At 33.2% G+C, this 25,523-nt stretch overlaps 1 protein-coding gene across 1 annotated transcript in view; it reads left to right on the forward strand.

Annotated features, from left to right (window-relative positions):
* The window catches only part of LOC136838766 (transient receptor potential cation channel subfamily M member 8-like), a 69,751-nt gene that overhangs the window by 17,937 nt on the left and 26,291 nt on the right, over positions 1-25,523 (forward strand). Inside the window, exons 3-14 of the mRNA XM_067104269.1 lie at positions 8,408-8,575; positions 9,272-9,394; positions 10,328-10,445; positions 10,641-10,838; positions 12,883-12,987; positions 14,177-14,303; positions 15,385-15,578; positions 16,272-16,373; positions 16,705-16,731; positions 16,871-16,983; positions 19,022-19,141; positions 25,080-25,286. Of these exons, the coding sequence (XP_066960370.1) occupies positions 8,408-8,575; positions 9,272-9,394; positions 10,328-10,445; positions 10,641-10,838; positions 12,883-12,987; positions 14,177-14,303; positions 15,385-15,578; positions 16,272-16,373; positions 16,705-16,731; positions 16,871-16,983; positions 19,022-19,141; positions 25,080-25,286 (1,602 nt within the window). The remainder of the gene's footprint in view (positions 1-8,407; positions 8,576-9,271; positions 9,395-10,327; positions 10,446-10,640; positions 10,839-12,882; positions 12,988-14,176; positions 14,304-15,384; positions 15,579-16,271; positions 16,374-16,704; positions 16,732-16,870; positions 16,984-19,021; positions 19,142-25,079; positions 25,287-25,523) is intronic.

Raw genomic sequence — 25,523 nt, forward strand, 5'->3', positions numbered from 1 at the left:
TTACATACATAGACACGCACACACACACAACATATATAATATATACTGTATATATATAAATTTATATATATATATATATATTTACATATATATAAATTATATATGCATATATATATATATTATATATATATATATATATATATATATATATATATATATATATATATTGTGTGTTGTGTTTGTGTGTGTGTCTATGTATGTAATGATTATAATGGCTTGGAAGTGAAGTCGAAAGCGGCCAGGAACTACTTTCCGTCTCCTATTTTATCACCTGTGGTAATACGTGTTATCATATATGTGTATACATATATGTACAGTATATATATTTGTTTGTATGTATGTATGTATGTATGTTTGTATATATATATATATATATATATATATATATATAGAGAGAGAGAGAGAGAGAGAGAGAGAGAGAGAGAGAGAGAGAGAGAGAATGCACAACAGAATAGCAACACGCCTACAGAAATCGTTTGAACACCCAGTATCGAGAAGCGGTAAGGTATTGATACTGTTGTGACTAATCCGCCACGCCAGAATTCATTTATAAACGATGAGCAATATTTGTTTTAATTTTCTTGCTGCCATCATGCGAGAAGTAAAAGAAATATCACTACTTAGACTTCCCTTAACTGTTGAACTTTTTCTCAATCCAATCAAATTCCAATAGTGCTTCAGAACTGCCCCCACAGCCAACTGTAGCCTATACTAAAGTAAAGTATGTGATATTTTGTAGGATTATTTTTCCTTACTATTCTGCCTCTTTTCATTGACTGACTCTTTTCTTCTCATTTCCCAGTTGGTTCCGTTTTCATAGAGACTCTGGAATCAGTGTCGTTCCATGATGTCGCCTTTTTCATTCTCAGATGCATGCTTGTCTATGTAAAACCTTTATCAAGAAATTTTAAATGATGACGTTAAGGTAGATAACCTTATGGGCCATCTGAAAGAATCTAGTTATTTTAATGAGATCTGCTCTTAGTATTCTTTGTTGGTTCTATCTTCAATTTTTACGTTCATATTTTAACTCTGAATTTTACTAGTATGTCATCATTCACCAATTCATTATTAACCATTTCATTAATTTATATTTTTCACCTTCATTACGGCGCTGAATAATCCAGATGGGTTCCGGCGCTTAGTCTTCAAGACCTAAATTTCATAATTAATCAATCGATTTAAGTTATAGTTACCAAAATATATGAAAGATGAAGATATGATTCTCCTGAACGTCAAGGTCGTTGTTTATTTTCCCAACAGTGCATGTTTTTTCTGTACGATTACCAGTGGGATTAAATCTAACAGACGGATTTTATCCGGACTTCATAAATCTTGCTTGCTCATTACTTTTCCTGCTTGTATATCATTAAAATTCATTATTCTGAACAGACGAAATTTTTGCTAAGTTTAAAGTGTTTCCTTACTGTTTCATAAGGATTATTTTATAGTTTAAAGAAAGTTCTTTTACTCCAGAGTCTTTTCTGCATCTTCTTAGCAATATTTTATTATGCAGTATTGCACAAGTAAACTTTCTACAGACTTATAAGTGGTTTCCTTAAGTATAATCCCTGTAATACGCAGCTTGTTCACTCGACAATTTTCTTATGCATGCGTAGTTTATTTAGAAACCCTCCTTGCAGTAAACTTAGTGTGCTCAAGAAATATTGGTTTACGCGAAATTTCTCGTTATCCCTTCTAAGTTACTTATTAATTTCCGTCATGGGTATAATATTCCACCGCGTACAGCTAGACTTTCAGCGCTGTTGAAATGAATTAACTGAATGTTTGGTATGAAGCAGAATATTTTCTTTTGGAATTTTAATGTATTAGAATTCTTGCAGTAATTCTGTGGTTTCACCGGATTTTATTTGCAGGAAATATGCACCTGATTGAATCAAATTAGTTTGCCATTTCAATGATTTTTAAAATATAATTTACAAGCATAGATATTTTATATTATGTTATAGTTTGTAAGTTGTTCAGAGTCCCTTATGGGTGAAAAGAGTCAGTCGTCACTTCAGGCAGACTGTATTTTGGTAGTCATTACAAACACACAAGATTTGAGAGTAATAAGAAAATGGCATTTAAATCGTGTATTATCACGATATACAGCATTTGATATTGAAACTTAGGTCTAGAGGTCACCATAGTCCTGCATTCAAGGAATCCAGTGTTAATCCCTGACCACACTGGTGGGCACTGCCCGACGGGCAAACACTGTTCCCATAACCCGTTCCACTATACTGGCCGACTGAGTATGGAGCCAGAGCGATGCGATTGTCTGGTATCACTGCTTCAGAAGCGAGAGAAAACATAAAGAGCTGCAAGTGCCCGACGGGCATGCCCGCTAGTGTGAACAGGCCATAAGTAACAGAGATCTGCTGTTCCTTTTTATGCGTTGATTGTGGTCTTGATAGTGTATGTGTGTATGTATATACATACAGTATATATAATATATATATATATATATATATATATATATATATATATATATATATATATATATATATATATATATATATATATATATATATATATATATATATATATATATATATATATATATATATATATATATATATATATATATATATATATATATATATATATATATATATATATATATAATACTTGTATATATATTTTTATAAATATTACTGCTGTTTGCCCTTGATGTATTTAGGTGTAGGAATATTAGTCAGATTGACCTCGACAGAGAACATCTCTGTCCCGCAGGTAGACCAGGCAATTCAAAATAACGATCGCAGCAGAGACAGATGGTGCCGAGCATAGGCTGGGTAGTTCGAAAAACAAAATATGCTATGGCATTAGGGACCTAAACCTCAGAGAGGGTTTTCACTCAATAATCTCTAGTACTGGTGGCCTTAAGCTATCTTTCCCTTTACTCTATGCATTCGGCGATGTCTTTGTCAAGGTCGGAGTGCCTGGGGCGCCGTGTAAAGTAGGCCGCCTCACCTTGCGGGAACGCGAGCGAGGTCAGAGAGAGAGAGACCACGAACGAGGAAGTATGCCGCGTAGCGTGCCGGAACGGTGTCCCTTTGTTCCCTTACTCCACTTTTGCTCCTACATCTATATTAATTAGTGAATTGGGAAGACTGCCAGAATCCCGACTCCTGAGATCCATTGTATGCGCAAACGACTCGACGTTCAAGGTAAGTCCGATTCTTGTTAAAGCTTCGTCGATTGACTAATAACTTTTGTGTATTTCCGTTTTCTTTGTTTCATTCTCCAGCCACCACTTACAGGATATGCTATTACGAAGTCTAGATTAAGTCAAATTATTATATTGTTAGCGTTAGCCGAATTGTCCCAGTAAGTCTCAGGGATTTAGGCAAGCAAGTCATTTTTAATACTCTGGTATTCGTTATGCCTAGCGCTCATTGTTTGGGGGGAGAACCGTTGTGTTTTTTGTATTTAATACCATCTTAACAAGTAGAGATTTTTCTGCGTCCGCAGTTGGTGATGTTTATCATAAAGTCTTTATTCCTTGAATATTCTTTAAGGTTAATTACCCTTAACTGGCGACCTTTGATTAATTAATGTCTGTCTTTGAGGTTAACTCTTGGCTTCAAGAGACAGGTTACGTGTATTCTTGGCCTGCAGGGCCGTGCAACTTTACGTAAATTAACCAATAACTGATCAGCCAAGACACACACGTAACAATATATATGTATAACTTATATTATATATTTATATATATTATCATCATCTTTGCCAAAGTCGTATGATGCAAAGCACCTAGTGAAATTCTGCCACTCATTTCTTTCTTGTTCTCTATCTTCTACAAATCTCCACTAATCAACGGCCTACCTTCTCGTAATTCATATCCAAATAGGTCTGGGTCTTCCAACTTTTTAGGCGCTCACAGCAGCTCAGCTGGAATTGAGCCATCCCCATTCCCCTTTCATCATTTTCTCATCTATATTTGGAACTTTGTCATTCCCCATTTCCCATATCGTATCACTTCTCACTCTGTCCTGTCATTTGACTTAATATTCTTGAAGCTGCTTTCTCTATATTACAATACAAACAAGAATCATGTCTGTATAGTAATATAGATCGTCCTAGCATTTAGACTCGTGTATTATCTTACGTTAGCGTGAAGTTTCAATTTATTTGATTTCCAAATCTTATAAAACCTTATTTGCCTTTTTTCGTGCTTTACTAAATACTAACTCAAGAGAACCTGTAATTAATGTCATTGCTTCTTAAATATATGAAAGATTCAACTTTATTAATCCTTTCTCCATCTGGTGTTATTTCATTCTTTTGGGCATACTCTGTCCTCATTACTGCTGTTTTTCTTGGATTCATCTTGAGGCCCACGTCTCATAATATACGATGTATTATATTAAGTAACGTTTGTAATCTTGCGTTTGTTCATTGAAACAGCATTTACATAGCTTAGTCAATTTATTTGTATCATTACTTCTTTGTAAACCTTATCTTCCATCTCTAGTCACCTGTTCATTACAGAACCCATGAGAAGAGCAAAGGTGACAAAAATTCCCCTGTGGTACCCCACTTTACCAAATGCGTATATATATATATATATATATATATATATATATATATATATATATATATATATATATATATAATGTGTATGTATGCATGTATATGTGCAAGGGATGGGTGTGTGTGCGTGCGCATGTATGTTTTAGATCGCTTGGTGGGTCAGCAGTCAGCAGGAACTACTCTACTTTTCACCCATCGCTTATGTTTGGAAATAGTTCCTCCCCCCCTTTCTCCCCTCTTCTTCACCCTTATCCTTTTGCGTGATCCTTTTGCGTGAAAGTAAGAACTAACAAAGTAGCCTAGCAACTATCGTTGTGTTAGCGAGTGACAAATTTTATTTGTCTGAATAAACCACGCGTGGTGGCGAGATACAAATGTATTGTAGTATATTTGAGCGTATACAGCATTCGAATTTAATTTCTCTTGAAATATATATATATATATATATATATATATATATATATATATATATATATATATATATATATATATATATATATATATATACACACACTTGTGTATATATGTATGTGTGTGTGTGTGTGTGTGTGGGTTTGTTCTTAAAATATCATAACCATGATATTTTAGCGACAAACCCATGATTCAGTCGTCAGCTGAAGACAAGAAATCTTTCATAGAAGTCGAAAGAATGCAAATTATTTTCTTATATTTTCCACATCTTTCTGTACAGTAACTCACCCGCTAGCCAGTTTCTTTTATGACTTTTGTGTTTATCATAGCTCAGTAATTTGGTAAGGCATTGTTTTCGTTTTTAATGGCTTAATGATAATAATGATTTTGCATTGTTCTTCATTTATACAAGAGATTTCTTCTTCACTTCATATATATATAGTTTGGGTCACTTCGTTGCCCGAAGATGCGTAAGATACACGAAAGTAATTGGCATTTTGTTATTTTGTTTTTGACGATTTCCTGCAGTTTCAGCTTTATATATATATATATATATATATATATATATATATATATATATATATATATATATATATATATATATATGTATGTATGTATATATATATATATATATATATATATATATATATATATATATATATATATATATAATGAATCATCTCAAGGTGAAAACTTTTCATCAGATTTCTCTCTCTCTCTCTCTCTCTCTCTCTCTCTCTCTCTCTCTCTCTCTCTCTCTCTCTCTCTCTCTCTCTCTCTCTCTCTCTCTCTCAGAGAATGACGTGTAGTTCATTGTAGTGAGGTTATACATATGTTAGCTACAAACTCGGTAATGCTACTTTAGTTCAGAATTCAATAGAAAATCATGCAAAGGGATAAAGAAATTAATAACGTGCTACTTGTTGTGTTCGAATCCTGATCATAGCGGCTAAGATGTCCCTTTTTTGGCAAAGTGTCGAATATGCATTTAAAAATATATTTTGAGTCGTCTGCATCGACGATGATTTTATCACCGACTTCTTGTTTCAGCAAAGTATCAAGTCACCATCTCGGATGTATGGTGAGCGAGACACTTGATACTTATCTGAAACAAGAAATCATTGATAATATCACCGTCGATGCAGATCACTCAAAAAGTTGAAAAAATACATATTCGACACTGCCAAAAAAAAAATCTTTTTTACGGCATTTTAAGCCGCTGTTTTGTGAAATCAGCGACGAATCCATTGTTCAGTCTTCGCAAGTTGTTCTTCAGTTGTTAACACGCTTCTGGAATCATTCTAACGTACATTAACTCACGTGCGCTGATCACATTTTTAGAGTACAGTGACTGGCAGTTCCCTGTTTCAAGTCTTTTCATTCCACTAATCCAGCACTAGCTGCCTGGCCTACTTCTTTGGGTAACATTGATTTTCATGTCCCAGTACTCTGAAGGAGAAGTAGTAGTAGTATGAGAAGTAGTTTCCTTCATGAAACTTGACAACGATTTCGTTACTTTTGGCTACGTTCCCGATGCCACTACATTTCTTTATTTTTGGCTGTATTGGGCTTTCTTAATCCATAAATATTACGAGGTTCCCCAAATTTTCCACCTGACATTTTTCTTTGCCTTCAAGATCGAAAGTTTATTTATATATCTATTTATTTATTTATTCATTTATTTTATTTAATCTGACATTGCAGTACGGCACTGTTTATCCATTTTTTATCATACACGTATTTTCAGGTTTTACACCCGGCTCTTGAATTTGTAATTTGTATTTGATTCGCCTTTAAAAAATTGAAATGTGTAATAATTAACGGCCACATAGAAATTTTGCACTCCCCACACACACACACACACACACACACACACACACACACACATATATATATATATATATATATATATATATATATGTATGTATGTATGTATGTATATATATAATGTATACATATAATTATATGTCAATAATAGGGCTTTATTCAAACAGGGTGGTATCTAACTGTCCTCATCGTTACGGCAACCAGGCGATGAGGGCAGTTAGTTCTGGAAAGCTTGTAACTTTTTCTGCATAAATATCTCTGCTAGATACCATCCTGTTTAAATGAAGTCCTGTTATTATTTGTAATAGTGCACAGTGATAAGTTTATATATATATATATATATATATATATATATATATATATATATATATATATATATATATATATATAATTCATGGGTGATTGTTTATTGCACATAAACCATCGCTTCCTACTCATAACATGAACATTATAGGCTACCAGTATATGAATGATTTCCAACAAACTTACTACGTTAAAGATGAAAATAAACTGAAGAGGTGTTTTACTGGGGAATGTATTATCATACAGGACATAAACATGAAAATGTTCACATAATCTTTACCACTTTTTAAACAAATGCTTGTGTTTCCTTACTGAACACTGTGTTCTCCATACTTGTAGTTCGCTGTCTTGAGAGGCACGGTATAAACCTTCACTGTGAGTGTAGCAGTACTGGGGTTATAAAAATTAAAAAGGTGAAAAATAATATTGAACCCAGTGTCTACCACTCCCTTAGAAGGCTAATGCTATCAGTGTACCTCACGTGGCATTATTTAAGGTTCTTTGCGGCGTCCCTTCGGCCCAGAGCTGCAACCCTTTTCATTTCTTTTGTTATACCTCTTTCTTCCAGCTTACTTTTCACACTCGCTTAACAATTGTTTCATCATTAATTTCAGCACTGAATGACCTCACAGGTCCCAGCGATTGGCCGTTAGCCTAAATTTTATATTCCATTCCAGTGTCTTCCATTGGTGTTTATCTTTAATGAGGATGTTGCTGTAGCAAGCTATTATGTCATTTTTTCCGTTTTACATTACTGTCATGATGCTTGTATTACGTTTATTTTTAGTACAGATATTACTTTTGTTTTATGTAGTGTTATATTGTCAGTAAACAAAAATACCAGCATTTTACAAGGTGCATGTCCTCACTGTAACTAGGGATTTTTTTTATGATACCTGATCTTAGCATTGTGCTTAATCCCGTACAACATAAATACATTCATATGGGGGTATATTTTTTTTCTATGTAGCCTTAGTATCGATATGAATTAGAAATATTTGACATGGATAAAATACTAAGAGATTGCATCGCATCTCCTCGGGTTCTTGGGATATATACTGAATGAAAGTGTTAAGAACTTCGTTATAAATACAAAAAGTCAATTTCGTTATGAATACAAAAAATCAATTCAAGACCATAATAGTATACAGAGTGATATTATATACATGAATTTTTTTTACAGAAAAAAACTTTATAATTTTAGAGTTTATTTTTGATCCATTGTTTACATTGCAGTGACATTATAGCTCTATAACTTTGCAGTGACATTACGGCCACATAACTTTGCAGTGTGACATTATAACCACATAACTTTGCATTGCAGGTCAGTTAGCACTCATGTTAGGCGTCAAGGCAGCAGGCCAGCATCGAGGTCAACAACAGTTACCGATTCAATGCGACGTTCTGCAATATCCCTGGACCCGTTTAAGAACTTTGAAGTGAGTGACCTCACCAATTACTCCATGACGGATCAACGATGGACTCTGCAGAGGTAGAGTGAGCTGGAGTTATGACTAAAAACAGTTCAGGTGGAAATTGGTTGCAATTTAGGGGAGTTTTGGTATCAGAACTGTTTTAAAGTACTACAACTTTCATATTCAGTTCACTTTAACATTGGGGGAAGGTTGGATTTTCTTTTAGTTTTGGTTGAAGTGGAAGAGCGCACAGAATTGTAGTTTTATGCCTTTTTGTTTCCATATCACCAAATATAGTTAACAGTAAAGCATGTAAGTTATTCAAAAGGGAAAATGAAGATCCCTGTACCAAGATTTTTCATTTAAAATTACAGTTAAAGACTGTCTGCTATTTGTAGCAATAAACGACTAATTGGTAAATTTTGTTTCTTCAGTTGCCGTACCCATAGTTATCAGCTTGATATTTAAGGAAATAAGAGTTGCGTACTCAAATATGCTAGTCATGCTTTGTGTTAATTGAAAGGTGATCTTTAAGAAAAAATATCTGTAGACTATTAAGTAAACTATGTAAACAATTGCCAGTTCCTTCTAATCCAGTATACGAAGTTTATGTTCAGTTAAAGATTTTCCCAAGTTTCAACTTATGAGCTTCATGTTATCCTATCTGATTTGGACTGGTATTTCATTCACAATAAAATTAAGCTTAAAGGTTTTCTAAAGTTTCAGCTGATGATCTTGGTTTGGCTATTTGCTGATTTTTTTTCGTATTACAGAAAGAAAATTGGTCTGAAACGCAAAACAAAGGGTTCACAGCAAAGGCAGAAGAGGAATTTGCAGTCCAGAGACATCAGCATTTCTTTTATATTATCTCATTTTACTCGTAAGGAATGCCTCAGGTAAGTAATATCCATGGGGTTCTTTTTGTCTTCTTATTAAAGTAGTTTTTCTGTTTATCCAAAACATGTTTGTTGAAAATAATAATGTTAACATACTTGTGTCTTTATCCCAAATATAAAGCCATAAAGCTGTCTGACAATGCTGTTACCATTTGGAATGCACTTTGTTCTTAATATCATGCTGACAGCCCAGGATGTACAGGACATGACACTTACGTCAAAATAACCCACACCAATCGAAAGATAAGAGGTTCATACTAGTTTGTCAAAATGCAGGAGTACATTGAACAAGCGAAGGTCTTCAAGGTAGAGTACTTATAACCTTGGCAATAATACAGTAGCATATGACTTATCTAACCAGCACCTTTAAGCATTCTTGGCCAGAGATTCTTACCGCACTTCAGAATTTGATGAAGGTTAACAGTGCCAACGTGATAACACTTTCCTTACTCAGGTGCAGTCATGCTGCAAAATAAAGACCTCTTTGGTCATTGGGTAAAGATTATCTTGTAAGTCAAAAGAAGGTAACTAAATCTCTCTCTCTCTCTCTCTCTCTCTCTCTCTCTCTCTCTCTCTCTCTCTCTCTCTCTCTCTCTCTCTCTCTCTCTCTCTGCAAGTAGTTGAAGATTTTGTCTACGTCTCCTTGAGAAAGTCTTCTGATTTTATATTTTATTTATGCCTGATTTTGTTTATTTATTGTATTTAATTTTATTTTTTACGTAATATTTGAGTTTTTCATTTTTATCCACATACAATGATGGGTTTTCTGGCGAAAGAAACCGGAATGATCTTAAAAGGTTGTGTTGTGAGCGACAAGTCACAATGAGGCCCAAGAATGGAGTTTGGTTTGTTAGTTCTTGGTAGCGCTGTTTCTTGCATGACCACCGTTTCTTTTTTTATGTTTAACATATTCTAGTGGTAACATTGTTTCAGATATGTTCAAAATCCAGAAGCTCTCACACCAGAGGCGTGTTATTGCGGTCTGAAACAGGAGGAACACATTCCTTTGACTGAGTTGTTGAGACCTGTTTGCAGATCAAAATCTTCTTTAGTGAGTGTTTGAGTCCATTGTATTGGTTGGTGAAATTCTGTAAAGAGAATTTATTGCAAATATTGTTGAAATGGGAAAACTCAGTTGAAATATGAAATATGCCATCTACAGTACAATACTTCCAATTTTCAATATTAGGTGATATGTATATCGTACAGTGCCCTTTGGTTTCATAAGTCATTTTTGTTTTCAAAGAACCCATTAGGTTTCAAAACACTGATGGAACACCCAGAGAATGAGGCTGAGAGTTCTGGTGGCTTGACCGCAAGTGTGCGGAAGGCCTTATCATTTGGAGGCTCGCGTAGGTCAAAATCATTTTTTAGAAAGTCAAATACCTTGGCACCAGTTGATACACCAATTATACAGACTCCTACCATCTGTGAAGAATTACAGGTAATGCACATCATCGTTTGTCTCGAGTTGATGAAATATGTAAGCACTATTGTAGACCAAGCTTTTTTAGTTATTTCAGTAGTAGTCACTATACTACATATAGTGAAGTATATAGTGTACTTTGTTTTTTGTTTTGTACATGGGTCTTTTATATTTTACTAGGTTTTTATAAATAAACTTTATGCTAATAGTATGTAATATTAATATTCATGCGAAAGGACCTCTTTTGAAAGACCACAAAGCTGCTTGCCATTATGATTCACGGACTCCCTCACTTAACTATACATATTTGGGTTTGATTTCTGCATGGAAAATTTAATATCTTCGTATATTTCCTTTTAGGAAAAAAGTACAAGGAACTCTAGGATTCAAAAGATCTTAGTGGCGTAATATTACATACAAAAGTACCGCGTAAAGTTGACCAGTTTTTTTAATTTTATTTTTCTTATATTAGTGAATGAGATCAGTCTCTCAAATTGGCTTAAATAAGAAAGGGAGACAATGAAAATTAAAGGGAGTATTATAGGGATTCCTATTTGAGAGATTCTTTAACGTCAAAACTGAGGGAAATGAGTATTTTGCATTTTTTGTCTCTGTTTGTTTCCCCTGATGATGATGTTTTTTCTCAGGAATTCTTGAATTCAGCTATAGTACATTTTGACAGATAGACTGAGATGTACATTACAGAGTGAAACAACAATTTAAGGAAATAAGAAAATAGGCATTGTAAACATTCATTCACCAAATAGGTGTAAGATATTGTTGTGTGTATGAGGGTATAATTTAAAGTGATAGGCTTAGAGTAGTTAGGGAAAACTTCATCGGTCAACCAGTTTTCAAGGGTGAATTGATCATTTAAATTGACCAGTATGGCGGGGTTATCGATGAAATGCAACACTTTTGGATCTTTAAATTAGTCCATTCATGTCAGTCCCTTGTCTCCTGAGATACAGTCAAGCTACGCAGTTCTCTTGAATTGTTTATCTCTAGTGAATAGTCTTTTTTTTTTTTAGCCCACCATTGCCAAAAGGACTCAATAATAATAATAATAATAATAATAATAATAATAATAATAATAATAATAATAATAATAATAATAATAGTGAGAAATGATCAAGATTGTTTTCTTTCCCCCTCTCCTTAAGACCTGAATGAATTTGAATTTACTACGACCTGTTACCACCATACTGTATCTCCTCCCCTTTGCATGGATTACAGACTCTCCGTTTTGTTTGCAATTTCTAACCTCTTTGTAAATACAAATAAAATGTTTGTTTCTATGGTTTTGCTCATTCAGCTGTACATAAAATTGTTATTGCTTGTTTTTGCTTCAGGTTTATAATATTGTTTTATTAATGTCAGTTGCACATCCTTTATTTTTACTTGCCAAAATCCTGTATTTAAGACTGTGAGTAATACCTTTGGCCTGGCAGTTGAAACCTTTCATGGATCATTTTGCCTTGAAATTGCATTGTCAATGCAGTGGATCATTGGTCTTCTTTTCCAAAATGTTTGTCCCAAGCCCAGCAAACACACAGTTCGCGGTACAACGCATCTCTGTCTCTCACTTCATCGGGTTTCTTCTGTGTGTTGTATACCACATTCGCATTGTGTAGTACGTACTATATTCAGTACTGTACTGTACTGCACAGCTAATTCATCAGTATTTTCTACATGCAACATTGATCACTGTTGAGTACCCATGTGATTTACTGTACTCTATCTTAATCTTAAACTTTGAAATGATATTAAAGCATTTTAATATCTGCGAAGTGGTGAATTTTCCGCGATATATTTGGATATACATAACTCAGACAAATCCGCGAAGTGGCAAATTTTCCGCGATATATTTGGAGGTATGTTCCACAGAAAAACCTGCGAATAACTGAAGCTGCGATTGCTGATCCGTGAGTAAGGGGGACCCACTGTACTTTTAACAACTTCATCTCCAAGTGGTGCATGTACACTACATATGTTTTTACTTACAAATAAACCTTTTAGCCGTTTATATGACAAGACAAATTTCATCTAATTTTTTTCTCAGACTCTGGAACAAGGGCTTAGCAATGGAGGACCATCCATAGAGCACTTACTTGATGAAAATAATCCTATGATTCATAGAAGAGATTATGGACGTGATGTCTTACAGGTATGAGGGGCAAAGTTATTGTTAAAGTTAGGCTAAAAAAAATAAATGTCACTGTACAGCATTTGTGATAAGATTCAGGGTAATAATAGATAATGAACAAAGAGTTGCCATGAAGAACTATAAAACTAACCTTTAAGAAGTAATACAGACAGTTATACTAATTATTAGTGTTTTCTCTTCAGCATAAATTGCTTTAGTATTTGTTTTTATTTTTCTGCTAAAGTGACAACTAGCATTTTATCTTGAGTTATATGGTTGAATCAGTACGCAAACCCCAAGAAAAAATTAATGAGGAAAATATTACGTATAATGAAGAGTCTGTAAAAGTACAGCAATAAAAAAATACGATTAGAAAAATCTTGAATTCATGATGACCTGGACTGAGGACCAATAGTGGGTTAGAACATCAAGTGTTGTAAGTACTCAACTTTCTCCTCTGCATATATTCACTTTTTTTCTTTGTGCACAAAAGAAATTTGTACAAAGTAGGGGATATATGTGGATTACTCGAGGAAGGAGATGCATGCTAATATTTACGATGCCATCCTCATTCATCAGTCCTTGATTTGAAAGGGTGCAATGGGTAGTGCCAGGCATATTACATGCTATCACTTAATCTAAAATTTCAGAAAAAGTCCTTATACAGTACTTAGCAAAAGTATGCCAAATAAATTATATATTAAATAGCTATACAAGCAGGCAAACACACACTAATATAATATCTACAGAAAATAAATGAATGAATAAATATACAATAATGTAAATTATTTAATTTTTAGTTTTAATAGATGGGCTTTACAATTTGTAGCTTGTGCCAAAGGATACAACATATATGAAAGGCTCTGGTTTGTATACCTAGGAAAAATACAAATTACTTTGAATATTTGGCCTTTTTTAATGTTATAAACTTTTTTTCTCCTTCAATCTGGTGTTTATCTTACAAATTTGTTTGTTCATTTAATGAATTGTAGATGTGTGAAGGCTCTTCCTTATTTTGCAACTCTGCATTTGGTAATTTGTTCCACCATAAGGTGATAGGTTTGTGTATATAAGGTAGTACTGTATTTGCTTCCACTCAGGTTCAAGTTCTATTTTCAGTAAGATAATTTTGGATTATCATTGCTGTTTAAATATGTTGACCAAAGGAGGCATGGCAGCTAACATAACTAACAATAAGTTTTACCTGCAGGAACCCAAACAGACATTAGGAGAAACAAAAATACCTCCACCTGATAGTAAATGGACACCCGAGACGCACTTCAGACACTTCCCTACTAATGCTTACGGGAAGATTGAGTTTATGAACGAAACAACAGGTAAATGCTGTATAATGTTCTAAGGAATTCTGTACTACACTTATGAGATGACGTTCAATATTCCTGCCAGTTATGTGGAAATCTTAAAAGGTTACAAAACATAAAGATTTGTTACTAGCATAAATATGATGTTTGTGTATAATACAGTCATTATTTAACATGCAAAGTTACAGTTGCATTTGAAAATTTATAAGATCAACTAGATTTGATATTATATAATTGTGACTTCATATACCCATAGGCTGTCATATACAGTATGTGTTTCTTTTCATAGAGAGTGTGAAATGGTAACTGTAGTACGTAATTTGCTTAATCAGCATTTGCATATATTTTGGGAGTCTGTGCCTCAGCTTCTGTAGCTACTGGACTTGATGCTTTTATTTTCTCTCTATTTTTTTACTCATTTCCTTTAATGAGCATTGTCATTTGTCATCTGGAAAGAGAAAAATGATGGGTCATATGAGCATTCTGTCTTAGACTTAGACTTCTGTCATGTAGCAGTTTTATGAATTGATTATGTGTAACAATTGGTTTATCCAGTGTTGGATTTCTATGGAATGAAAATTTTTAATCTTGGTGTTATATATACCAATATTTGAGATTTATGTACAGATCATATTTCAGTTGTAAGTCTTGTTACCTAAATCCCAATTTCATAGCGACTGAATATTCTTCAGCAAAATATCAGGAGGTTTCACAATATGTAAATGGAAAGTTTTGTAAATCCAGTACAACAGTACAGTAGTTGGAATAAAATTTTGCACTGTGGGAAAAGTTGTTCCTTATCATTATAATTCTGATATTGGAGGACCATGTCTTCCCTTCATAGGAAGTACAGTACTGTGATTAAAATTATACATTAATGAATAGTATTTTACTTATGAATAAAATGTTTTAATTGCAGTAATTTAGGTGTTTTAGCATCCATGGATAAGGCTATCTTGATACTTAGCCGAAGAAAAACCATCAAATGACCAACTTCAAAGTGTAGCATTGTAAATACTAATATTGAAATTTCATGTATTTTGAAAATTTATGAATTTAGGTTCTGATATTGTTGATTGAAACTTACTTTCCAAAGGCTCTACCAAACCATCAAAGTATGTTCGTATAGCTGATGACACTCGTATGGAAAGTGTTGTGACTCTTCTTTCTGACTATTGGCGACTGTTGGAACCAAACCGGCCACAACTTGTTATATCTGTCACTGGTGGGGCCAAGAATTTCAAACTCGATGGCAAGAAGAAGGAGATTTTTAGCACTGGTTTAATCAAGGTACTACATATGCATAAAATGTTTAATGTACATACATAGGATATTAATACTGTACTTGAGAGGGGTATTAAAAGTTATAGCATAGAATCAGCAGATATACTGCTCATTTTGTAAAGTTTTCTATAGTATACTTGGTGTGTAACAATGATTTTTTGGGTAGAGTTGCTCTGACAAACAAACAATAGTTACAAATCAGTGGAAAAAAGTTTTTCTAACTTACAACTAGTTTTTTCTGATAGACCATAGCCAACCATATAATTTATATTTTTTTTATTGATAGGATGAATTAACGTATTTTGAAAGGTCTGTGATCCTTTGGTTTATGAATGAATTATTTATCTAAGCAGTATTGTATTTTTCCCCATTACTCTGTATAACTCTGCACTCTGGTATACTGTATATATCTTAGTAAGGTAAGGAACGAAGGTCATTTTAAGATCCCTCAAGAATCCTGATTTTTAAGATTTAAACCTCATACTTATTTCTTAAGTTTTCCATCTTTTGAGACCATTAAATTTGGGTTCATTGTGAGAAAGGATTTATTCTACAGTGGTAAAAGTACTTTAGATGGCAAATTAAGTTGCTATGAACTCTAAAATACAAAATTTTTGTGATATAATTCTTGAGTTTTGTTTTATGAAAATGAAACTTGAGGACGTGCAGTTACATTTCTTCATTGCTTTTGTTTACCAGGCTGTAAAATCAACCAATGCTTGGATTGTTACTGGTGGAGTGAATGTTGGGGTGATGAAAAGTGTTGGGGACGCTGTAAACCAAGGGCAGTATATTGTCAAGGTAAAAGGAATTTTAAAATTTTTATCCTTTTTTTTTCTTAAAGCAGTTTAATATTATGCCAGTGTGAGGATATAACTTTGATGTAAACCGTTTTGTTCACAGAAGGCAGATGAAAACAGTCACATTCCCTCATAATAGTGGTAGTGAAGATGCATAAAATTAATTTTATCCTTTGTAATGCTGTACTAAATTTTTTTTAATTTCATGTTCTCAAGACTGGCACATTAACCGGTACCTAGATATACCAGCAACAGTTAGCTATAGTTGCCAATGAATGATTAAATATACATTATAGTAGTACTTATATCTTTTTTGTTTACTATTATTCCAGATCAAAAGAAAAACATTCTTTTCCGACGTAAGTAAATGTGTCAGTATTTACACTGCTTGAGAGTTACTGAAGTTACTATTTGCTAAACATAAATTGTTGATAGACTGAAATTTGCATTGCCATGTGAACTTTACCTTTTACAGATTACCATTTACTTTTTCATCAGGAGGAAAATGACTTGGTAAGGGCCATAAGGTGCTTGGGTGTGGTACCTTGGGGGTATGTTGAAGGCAGAAAAAGTCTGATCAATGAAGAGCCTGGAGAGTTTGCCCTTGTAAAGTAAGTAGCTCAGGGATTAAATGTTTGTGCTATGTAATGTTCAGTACATTGGCTGATTTATGTTATGTTGAATTGAACTTACTTTGGATAAACAAATTCTTAAAAAGTGGAAAGAGTAGCATAGTACTTATATAGTAGTTATATGAGTGCAAGTTTTCAAAGACTGTAGTCCATTTGAAGAAGCACTTAAAAAAAAAAACAGGTGGTTGGTACATATACAAGACTACTCCCCACTTAAGCCAGGACCACAGGGAACTAGACAGGAGCTGCTGATGACTTAGTACATAGACTTGTTGACACCTCAAAATCTTCCATCCCAGTCCCTAGCACACAGATACAGTAAGGTCACGTTGCCAGTGACAACCCGTTGAGAGTAATGATATCAGTGCACTTCATGTAAATATTACTGGATGTTGAATACAGCGTCCCTTTATCCTCTAACTGTGCAAACTTTTTTTAAAGTTTATTTTTTACATTACTTCCTTCCATTCATGCTTCCTATCTTCTGTCTTCCTGTTCAGCCACTTCAATTCCCTTCTTTCAGCACTGAATGGCTGAAAGTGCCCCAGTCCTTGGTTATAGCCAAATTTTCATAAGATACTGTACACTAGTTAATTGTTGTCAGTGATGTCTATTCAAGCCATGATCAGGTCTTGAACTTGTGACCTTCGCACGTAAAGTCTAGGCAAAACCATCTGAGCTACAACAACCCTCAAGTTTGGCTTGATGTATGTTAGTATTTTCTGAACTTCCATGCAACTTATATGCAGTAAACTGCTTAAAATGTTGTAAGGCACTGGTGATAATGACTTCTAGGTTTTCTTCTAAGGGAAAAACTCTGTTTCCTTATCAATTACCAATGGGGTATCATAAAAGTTAAAAAATCTCCAAGCATCTTACTTGCATTCTGCAAGGGTTTCAAGACTTTAAGCTGATTAGCTAACTTAGCACATAAAAGTTTTAAGATGAGAAAAAATCAGTGTTATGCATAAGTTTCACAAGTATAACCAGTGAAGGAAAGAAGCACTGTTTCACTGGCACATAAACTCTTTGAACCTTCTTAGGGAAGGGTGTGGGGCTAACAACCTCATCCAAAAATATACTCGCTGAAAACCAGAAGGGCAACACTTTCTGGATCCTCCCTTCTAATGGGAAAATACATATAAATTAAAGAAAAACATTGTGTGCAGTATATACACCTCAGGTCTGCTTGCATTTTTAGTTTCCATGATTGATTCCATCATTTTAACCCAAAGGAACATCATGGAGATGATACAAGAGCTCCAGAGTTATTCTGTCTTTTATACATTTAAACAGACCCTTAGAACAAAATCAAGGATATTGAAGATTTCAAGGACAAGATTTGAGACAAGATCTTTGAAAAAGAATGTCAGTTATGCAAATTTATGAGTTGAGTTTGACTTTGAAAAGTAGTTTCCCATGTAGGTAAGGCTATGCTGCCCATGCTATTAAAAAAAATGCACATACTGTACTGTAGTTATCATTTTGATTTTGTGTATGGGGGGTTTTGTTAACTAATTTTTATATTTTGAAAGATACCTTGCTTTATGGACTTGAAGATAGTTTTACTGGTTTAATCATCGTGCGCTATAGTGGTATGTCACTATTTCTTTTTATCTGTGGGTATTTTAGAAACTATTCTCATAGATTCCCAACAGTGGTTGTTTATGTGGTGTTTGTTGTTATTTTGATGACTTTAAAGTGTCCAAGATCTACTAATCTAGATTGTAAAGTAGGTTGGCATGGCTTAGATGGCAGAGGACAAAGAAATAGTATAGGAAGTTTGTTAGACTTAAAGTTGCTGAACTTATTATGAAATATCTTTTCCTACTTGTCTGGTAATTTTTTTGTCTTAATTTTTTTTTTTTTTTTTGCATTTTAAAACACTGGTGTAACCTATGAAAAAATCTTTGTGGCTTGAGGAAGCTATGCCAAAAAAGTAACCTTACATGTTCTGAAAAAGTCTTTGTGGCTTGAGGAAGCTATGCCAAAAAGTAACCTTGCATGTTCTCTTCAGGTACAAAGTTCAAGATAAGTTTGGACACCTCAAGCCTGTGTCCTTGAATGGGGACCATACTCACTTCATTTTTATTGATAATGGATCAAGAAATATGTTCAAGGGCTCTGATGACTTCAGGTAGGAATACACATTATAATAGGTTTTTGTTATTGGATACCAAATATATAGTTTATGGCAATGCCATCGTAAATTTTTTCCATTGCTAAGGATAAGAATAATGTAAGTTGACATTGGGTATGTATTAGAAGTTTTTTGTTATTCTTGTGCTGTTAAGTGACATAGTTCATGTGGACATTTTTTACGCTTTTATTAACTATATTATATTTCATTCATTTATTTTATTCTCCTTCATTTTATGTATTTTTCCATCATTCCATTTATGCATTGCACCATTTATCAATGTTATTAATGCACATTACTTTTTATTCTCTCTCTCTCTCTCTCTCTCTCTCTCTCTCTCTCTCTCTCTCTCTCTCTCTCTCTCTCTCTCTCTCTCTCTCTCTCTCTCTCATTGTAAACGTGACGTCTGCTCTGAAAATAAAAGCACCTTACCATTCAAAAGGAGGTTACATTTATTCAATTATTTCTCATTAATGTAGTTTCGTTCTCTTACTGTTTATTTTAGTTATGCTGTTTAGGCTACCTTCTGCAATTACATACCAAATTCGTATTTTTCTTATAAACTTTTGCATGAAACTAAGATACTTTGATTCCCATGCTTTATGTATTTTTTTCAGAATGTTATTGTAATTTCCTTTTTTCTTTGTTATATGTTTTTTGTATACAGGAAACATTCTATGTAACAGTATTGAAATGTTGTTTGTATAGATGTCTATGTTAAACTTCACAGTTGTAATACCGTGTTATAGTTTCTATATTAATGTAAGTAAAGAAGGTTACGCCAGACAAGTGCTCATGTGGCCATGTGCCGATTGCCGGCCTTTGAACACGTAATCTGCTTTAGCTCTGGTTAAAGGCTTAGTCACTTACGTACATACGAGATGAACGTAGGTAATGTTCATGTTAGGATGGGTATGCTTGCATCATCTTAAGTCTGGCAGAGGGTAGAAACCACTTGCTGATTGCTGTGAGCGAGCCTTTGATTGCGTATAACTCTGGTTGCGGGATTTGTCCCATACGAACATAGAACATTCTGTGAGGTTTTAAATTGGCGAGTCTCGAGTAAAAGATTCATTTCTAATACTAGGGGTCATGCTGCGTTGATCACGTTAAAGTCATTCCCTCTCTCTCTCTCTCATATATAAATTTGTAATGTAAAGTACATTATTGCTGGTCACTCTTTGGTTGTGATTTTGATTGTGAAGTTTAACAGAGTTGTGTAAATGTGTAATGGGCGCTGCAGCATTTAAGGTAAAAACATTGAAAGGCCTGGTTTTTGTGTGTATTGTTTAGATCGACCTATCTTTTGTGAGTATTTGTGATTTAGTGTCTGATAAACTGGTCAGGTAAAGGTGAAAAGTTTTGATACCACTTTGTTGTTTTTGACATATTTGCATTTTCATATTTTGTGTATATTTTGTCATAGTAATGTTCAGATTGTTTCTTTGTTGAGTTTCATTTTCTTTCAGATCTTAATATTTTTGCTTTGATAATTTAACTTTTGTTTCGTAATTAGATCCAAGAATTAATTAAAATTTTATTTCCAAAATTACTTAATTTCAGTTTCAGAATAATAGTAACTTTAATTTATTAAGAATAAAATTTTATATTTAAAATTTTATACAACTGTTTCATTTGCTGACCACCAGTGGTAGGGTTGATTATTTTTGTAAGTGAATCAGAGAGAGAGTTTTGTTCCTTCAGTTTTTTTTTAAGTGAATCGTATCGAGGAGACAATTTTGCCGTGGAAATAGAGATCTTAATGGTGTTATGGTCTTTAGTATACTATAGTATATTTCATGTTTAAATATTGAAACCTCACATTATTGATAAGTCTTTTAAGGGATCACTGGTTGTCTTTAGATTATTCAGTCATATCTTTTGTTACAAGGTATCTGGCTGTAAGTGAGGTAAGTTTTGAATTTTATATTTAGTAAATGTGTGATAACCAAAAATCGCCGATAATTATGGTAATAAATGGCGTTTACGACTTCGTAAGCACCAATAAACCTCTTATCGGCACTGTTAACTACTTATTGGCACCGATAAATATATATACATACAGTAAACTCCCCGTATTCGCGTTCTCGTGGTTCGCGGACTCACGCATTCGCGGTTTCTCTGTGGAACATATCTAGCGATCATTTGCGGAAAATTCACCCATTCGCTGTATTTTTCACTGAGAAGTATTCACTAATTACTGTATTTTCATATAATTTTCATGAATAAATGCACTTTTTGTGATAAAATTATTAAAATACTCGGGTATAAGCATTTTTACTTGGTTTTTCTTGGTTTAAGTTATCAAAATGGGCAGTTCTAGGTGTTTTTAGAGGGGTTTTAAGCATTCGCGGATTTGACCTATTCGCTGGGGCGCTGTGGATGCATCCCCGTGAATCGGGGTTCACTGTATATATATATATATATATATATATATATATATATATATATATATATATATATATATATATATATATATATATATATATATATATATATATATATATATATATATATATATATATATATATATATATATATATATATATATATATATATATATATATATATATATATATATATATATTATATATACAGTGAACTGCCCATATTCGTGGGGATGCGTCCCACACCCCCTCCGTGAATAGTTAAAATCCGCGAATACTTAAAACCCCTCTAAAAACACGTAGAACTGCCCATTTTGATAGTTTAAACACAGGAAAACCCTGTAAAAATGCATATACCTGAGTATTTTAATAGTTTTATCACAAAAAGTGCATTTATTCATGAAAATTATATGAAAATACTGTGATTAGTGAATATTTCTCAGTGAAAAATATGGCAAATGGGCAAATTTTATGCGAATAATGGCCAGATATGTTCCACAGAGAAACCCGCGAACGCGTGAGTCCGCAAATCATGAGAACGCAAATGTGGGGGCTTTTATATATATATATATATATATATATATATATATATATATATATATATATATATATATATATATATATATATATATATATGTGTGTGTGTGTGTGTGTGTGTGTATTTATAAAGTTTGGCACAAGTATACTGTACATGACTTTTCTTATACTTATAAATATTAAGCCACAAGTAATATACTTAATATCAAATTCACTTTGGCTTGGGATTAACTTTTACTCAAATTTGATTAATTTGATTTGCTTTCATTGTATCTAAACCAACAGCACAGGTTCAAATCCTGGCTGGGGCAAATGCCCTATAACAGTCATACTTTCCCTCGAGTGTAACTTATTCCCAAGGTAAAGTGAATCCAAAATATATATATACAGTATATATATATATATATATATATATATATATATATATATATATATATATATATATATATATATATATATATATATATATATATATATATACAGTAAACCCCTGTATTTTGCGGTCTCACAATTCATGGACTCAACTATTCGTGTCTTTCTCTATGGAACATAAATAAGCATTATTCACTGAAAATCCACCCATTCACAGTATTTTTCACGGAGAAATATTCACTAATTACTGTATTTTCATCTCATTTCATGACTAAATGCACTTCTTGTGATAAAACTATTACAATACTCCAGTAATGCTCGAGTTACGATATTTCACCTTACAATAATTCGTTGTTCCAATGGGGTAAGCAATTAATACCGATACGACAATATTCACTCACCCTTCATTATACCGACGTCTTCCTAAAAGACGATCGACTGGGGGTAGTAACCCCAGCTTTCCTGAAAGCTCTTTTTCTCTGGTATATCTAGCATTGTTATACCTAGAAATTCGTGCTGTAATGGAATTTCACCGGCTGACACGGGACTGGACTCAGAAATAGATTTTTCCTCTGTCAAAATCCCTTTTTTAAATTTTGCACGGGCGCAGGCAGCAGCATACAGGCAGCGAGAGAGATCAAATTACAATAGACCAGCTTCTTTTCCTCCAACTCTTTATGCCATCTTCTAGTTGAAAAAGTAACAGAGAATGATAAAAGTATGGTTAATAACATTATACTCTTGCGTAAATGCGTACAGCTATAAACAACTGACTGAGAAACTCTTGTTTTGTTTATTACCAAATCGGATAACAACAGCTCTTGCTTGTATTTCAACCATCATATGGTAATACACAATTACGGTAGGTTATAGTACAAATGACATTAATTAGAATAGGACTGATATATTTTTACATTATACTCTTATTCGGTATAGATAAAAGATCAGCAAGGAAATATACTACTAAATTTAAGCTGCAAGTTGTAGCTGAAGCTGAGAAAACAATGTTCAAGCTGCTAATGACCATAAATTATCGTGCATCGGCAACATGGATGAAACTCGACCATAATTAAAATTGGAGAGAAAGTATTTTAATCAAAACTACTGGGCATGAAAGAACACATTACTGCTATTTTTACGCCGATAAACGATAAATATGTAAAGCTCGAATTATGATGAAATCAAGAGAAATTGCGAAAGGAATCTTGATTTTTTTTAAACAAAACAAACGGCCAGCATCATCTCTTAACGAAAAAAAAAATTAATTTCACAACGAGACGTATTTAAGTTATATTTCGACTTAAAAACACTCCGTAAAGTATAACGAAAAATAACGTTGCCCCATAAATAAAGTATCTAGAGATTCATTTACGCTAACTAGAAGGAAGAAAAGCGCTCTGAACTGAGTTAAACACGGCGAAATAAACACCATGTAAAGATTTCCAAACCAAAACATTGATTGCTATGATCGCAATTTATAATACAAAAGCAATATAAGAATATATATACAGTATTATTGGATACAGTGAATTAAGGCATAACATTTTAAAAGATCCATGGAAAAGATTCATATTCACTATGTTGATGTTTGTATAACACGATATGTGAATATAGAGTACAGTATAATGTAGGCTGCGCTACTGTATACATGGTACTAAATACCCAAGTGTAGGCTTGGCTATATTCAAGATACGTTTTTTCCAACAAATGATGGGTTTTTTTTTGGAACCTAACCCTATTGTAAGTAGAATAATACCTGTATAAGCATTTTTAGTTTGTTTTTGTGTGTTTGAACTGTCAAAATAGGCAGCTCTAAGTGTTTTTAGAAGTGTTCTAAATATTCGCGGGTTGTAGCTATTCACGGGGTGCGAATATGGGGTTTACTGTATATATATATATATATATATATATATATATATATATATATATATATATATATATATATATATATATATATATATATATATATATATATATATAATTATATACCTTGCTAGTATTATATATATATGGATATATATATAAAAATCATATACCTTGCTAGTGTGTATATATATATATATATATATATATATATATATATATATATATATATATATATATATATATATATATATATATATATATATATATATATATATATATATATATATATATATATATATATATATATATATATGTATATGTAAAGGCAATAGCCATGAGGGGAAAAGTGAAATACGGAGTGGTTGCTAGGCCTTTCGACTTTCTTTTCTTTACTAAATAGACACAGTCAGTAAAAAGGCCTAGTAACCACTCCATGTTTCACTTTTCCCTTTGTGATTGTTGAATTTATTTATACATTCACCATGTTCCATATTGTCAGGATTCAGTTATACATACACACACATACACACATGTATACATATATGTATATAATGTATATGTATGTATAACTGGATCAAGAAAATATGCTAAGTAAAGGACAAGAAGTCAAAAGGCCTTGCAGTACTCCATTGTTTCCCTTTCCTTCGTGGATTTTGTCTAGGAAAAATTATTGAGGTGATGCACACATGATTGAATGCTTGAAGTGCTTATATTAATTACACAGTAAGATATCCATTGTAGCTTTGTGGTTATTATCATTAATGTTTGAACAGGACTCGCCTTGAAGAAGCCATCCAAGTTCCAGAACCTATTGGGTTTGGAGTTCCTGTGGTGCTTTTATTGGTTGAAGGTGGCATTAGTTCTATTATGAAGTGTGTCATGGCAGTCAGGAGAAACATTCCAGTTGTGGTTGTGGCTGGTACTGGAAGAGCAGCTGATCTGATGGCATATGCAGTTTCCATGACCATTCGCACTCCCGGGTAAGTTATTTTGGGTCTAGAGTGCAGTTACAACAGTTATTAGAGCCATTGTTTATGAAATATTTGTAATTAGAGGTCTAAGGCAGGGCATTATTGTCTAGATTAGTAGTTGTATGTACAGTTCTGTATTATTTAAAATGTACATGAATGAAATAGGAAATACAAACATCTCATCCAGGTTATGTAATTTAACATACAAAAGCAATTCTGTTAGCATATCATGGGTTAAAAGTGTCC

Source organism: Macrobrachium rosenbergii, chromosome 5 (genome assembly GCF_040412425.1).
Source record: "Macrobrachium rosenbergii isolate ZJJX-2024 chromosome 5, ASM4041242v1, whole genome shotgun sequence".
Taxonomy (NCBI): Eukaryota; Metazoa; Arthropoda; class Malacostraca; order Decapoda; family Palaemonidae; genus Macrobrachium; species Macrobrachium rosenbergii.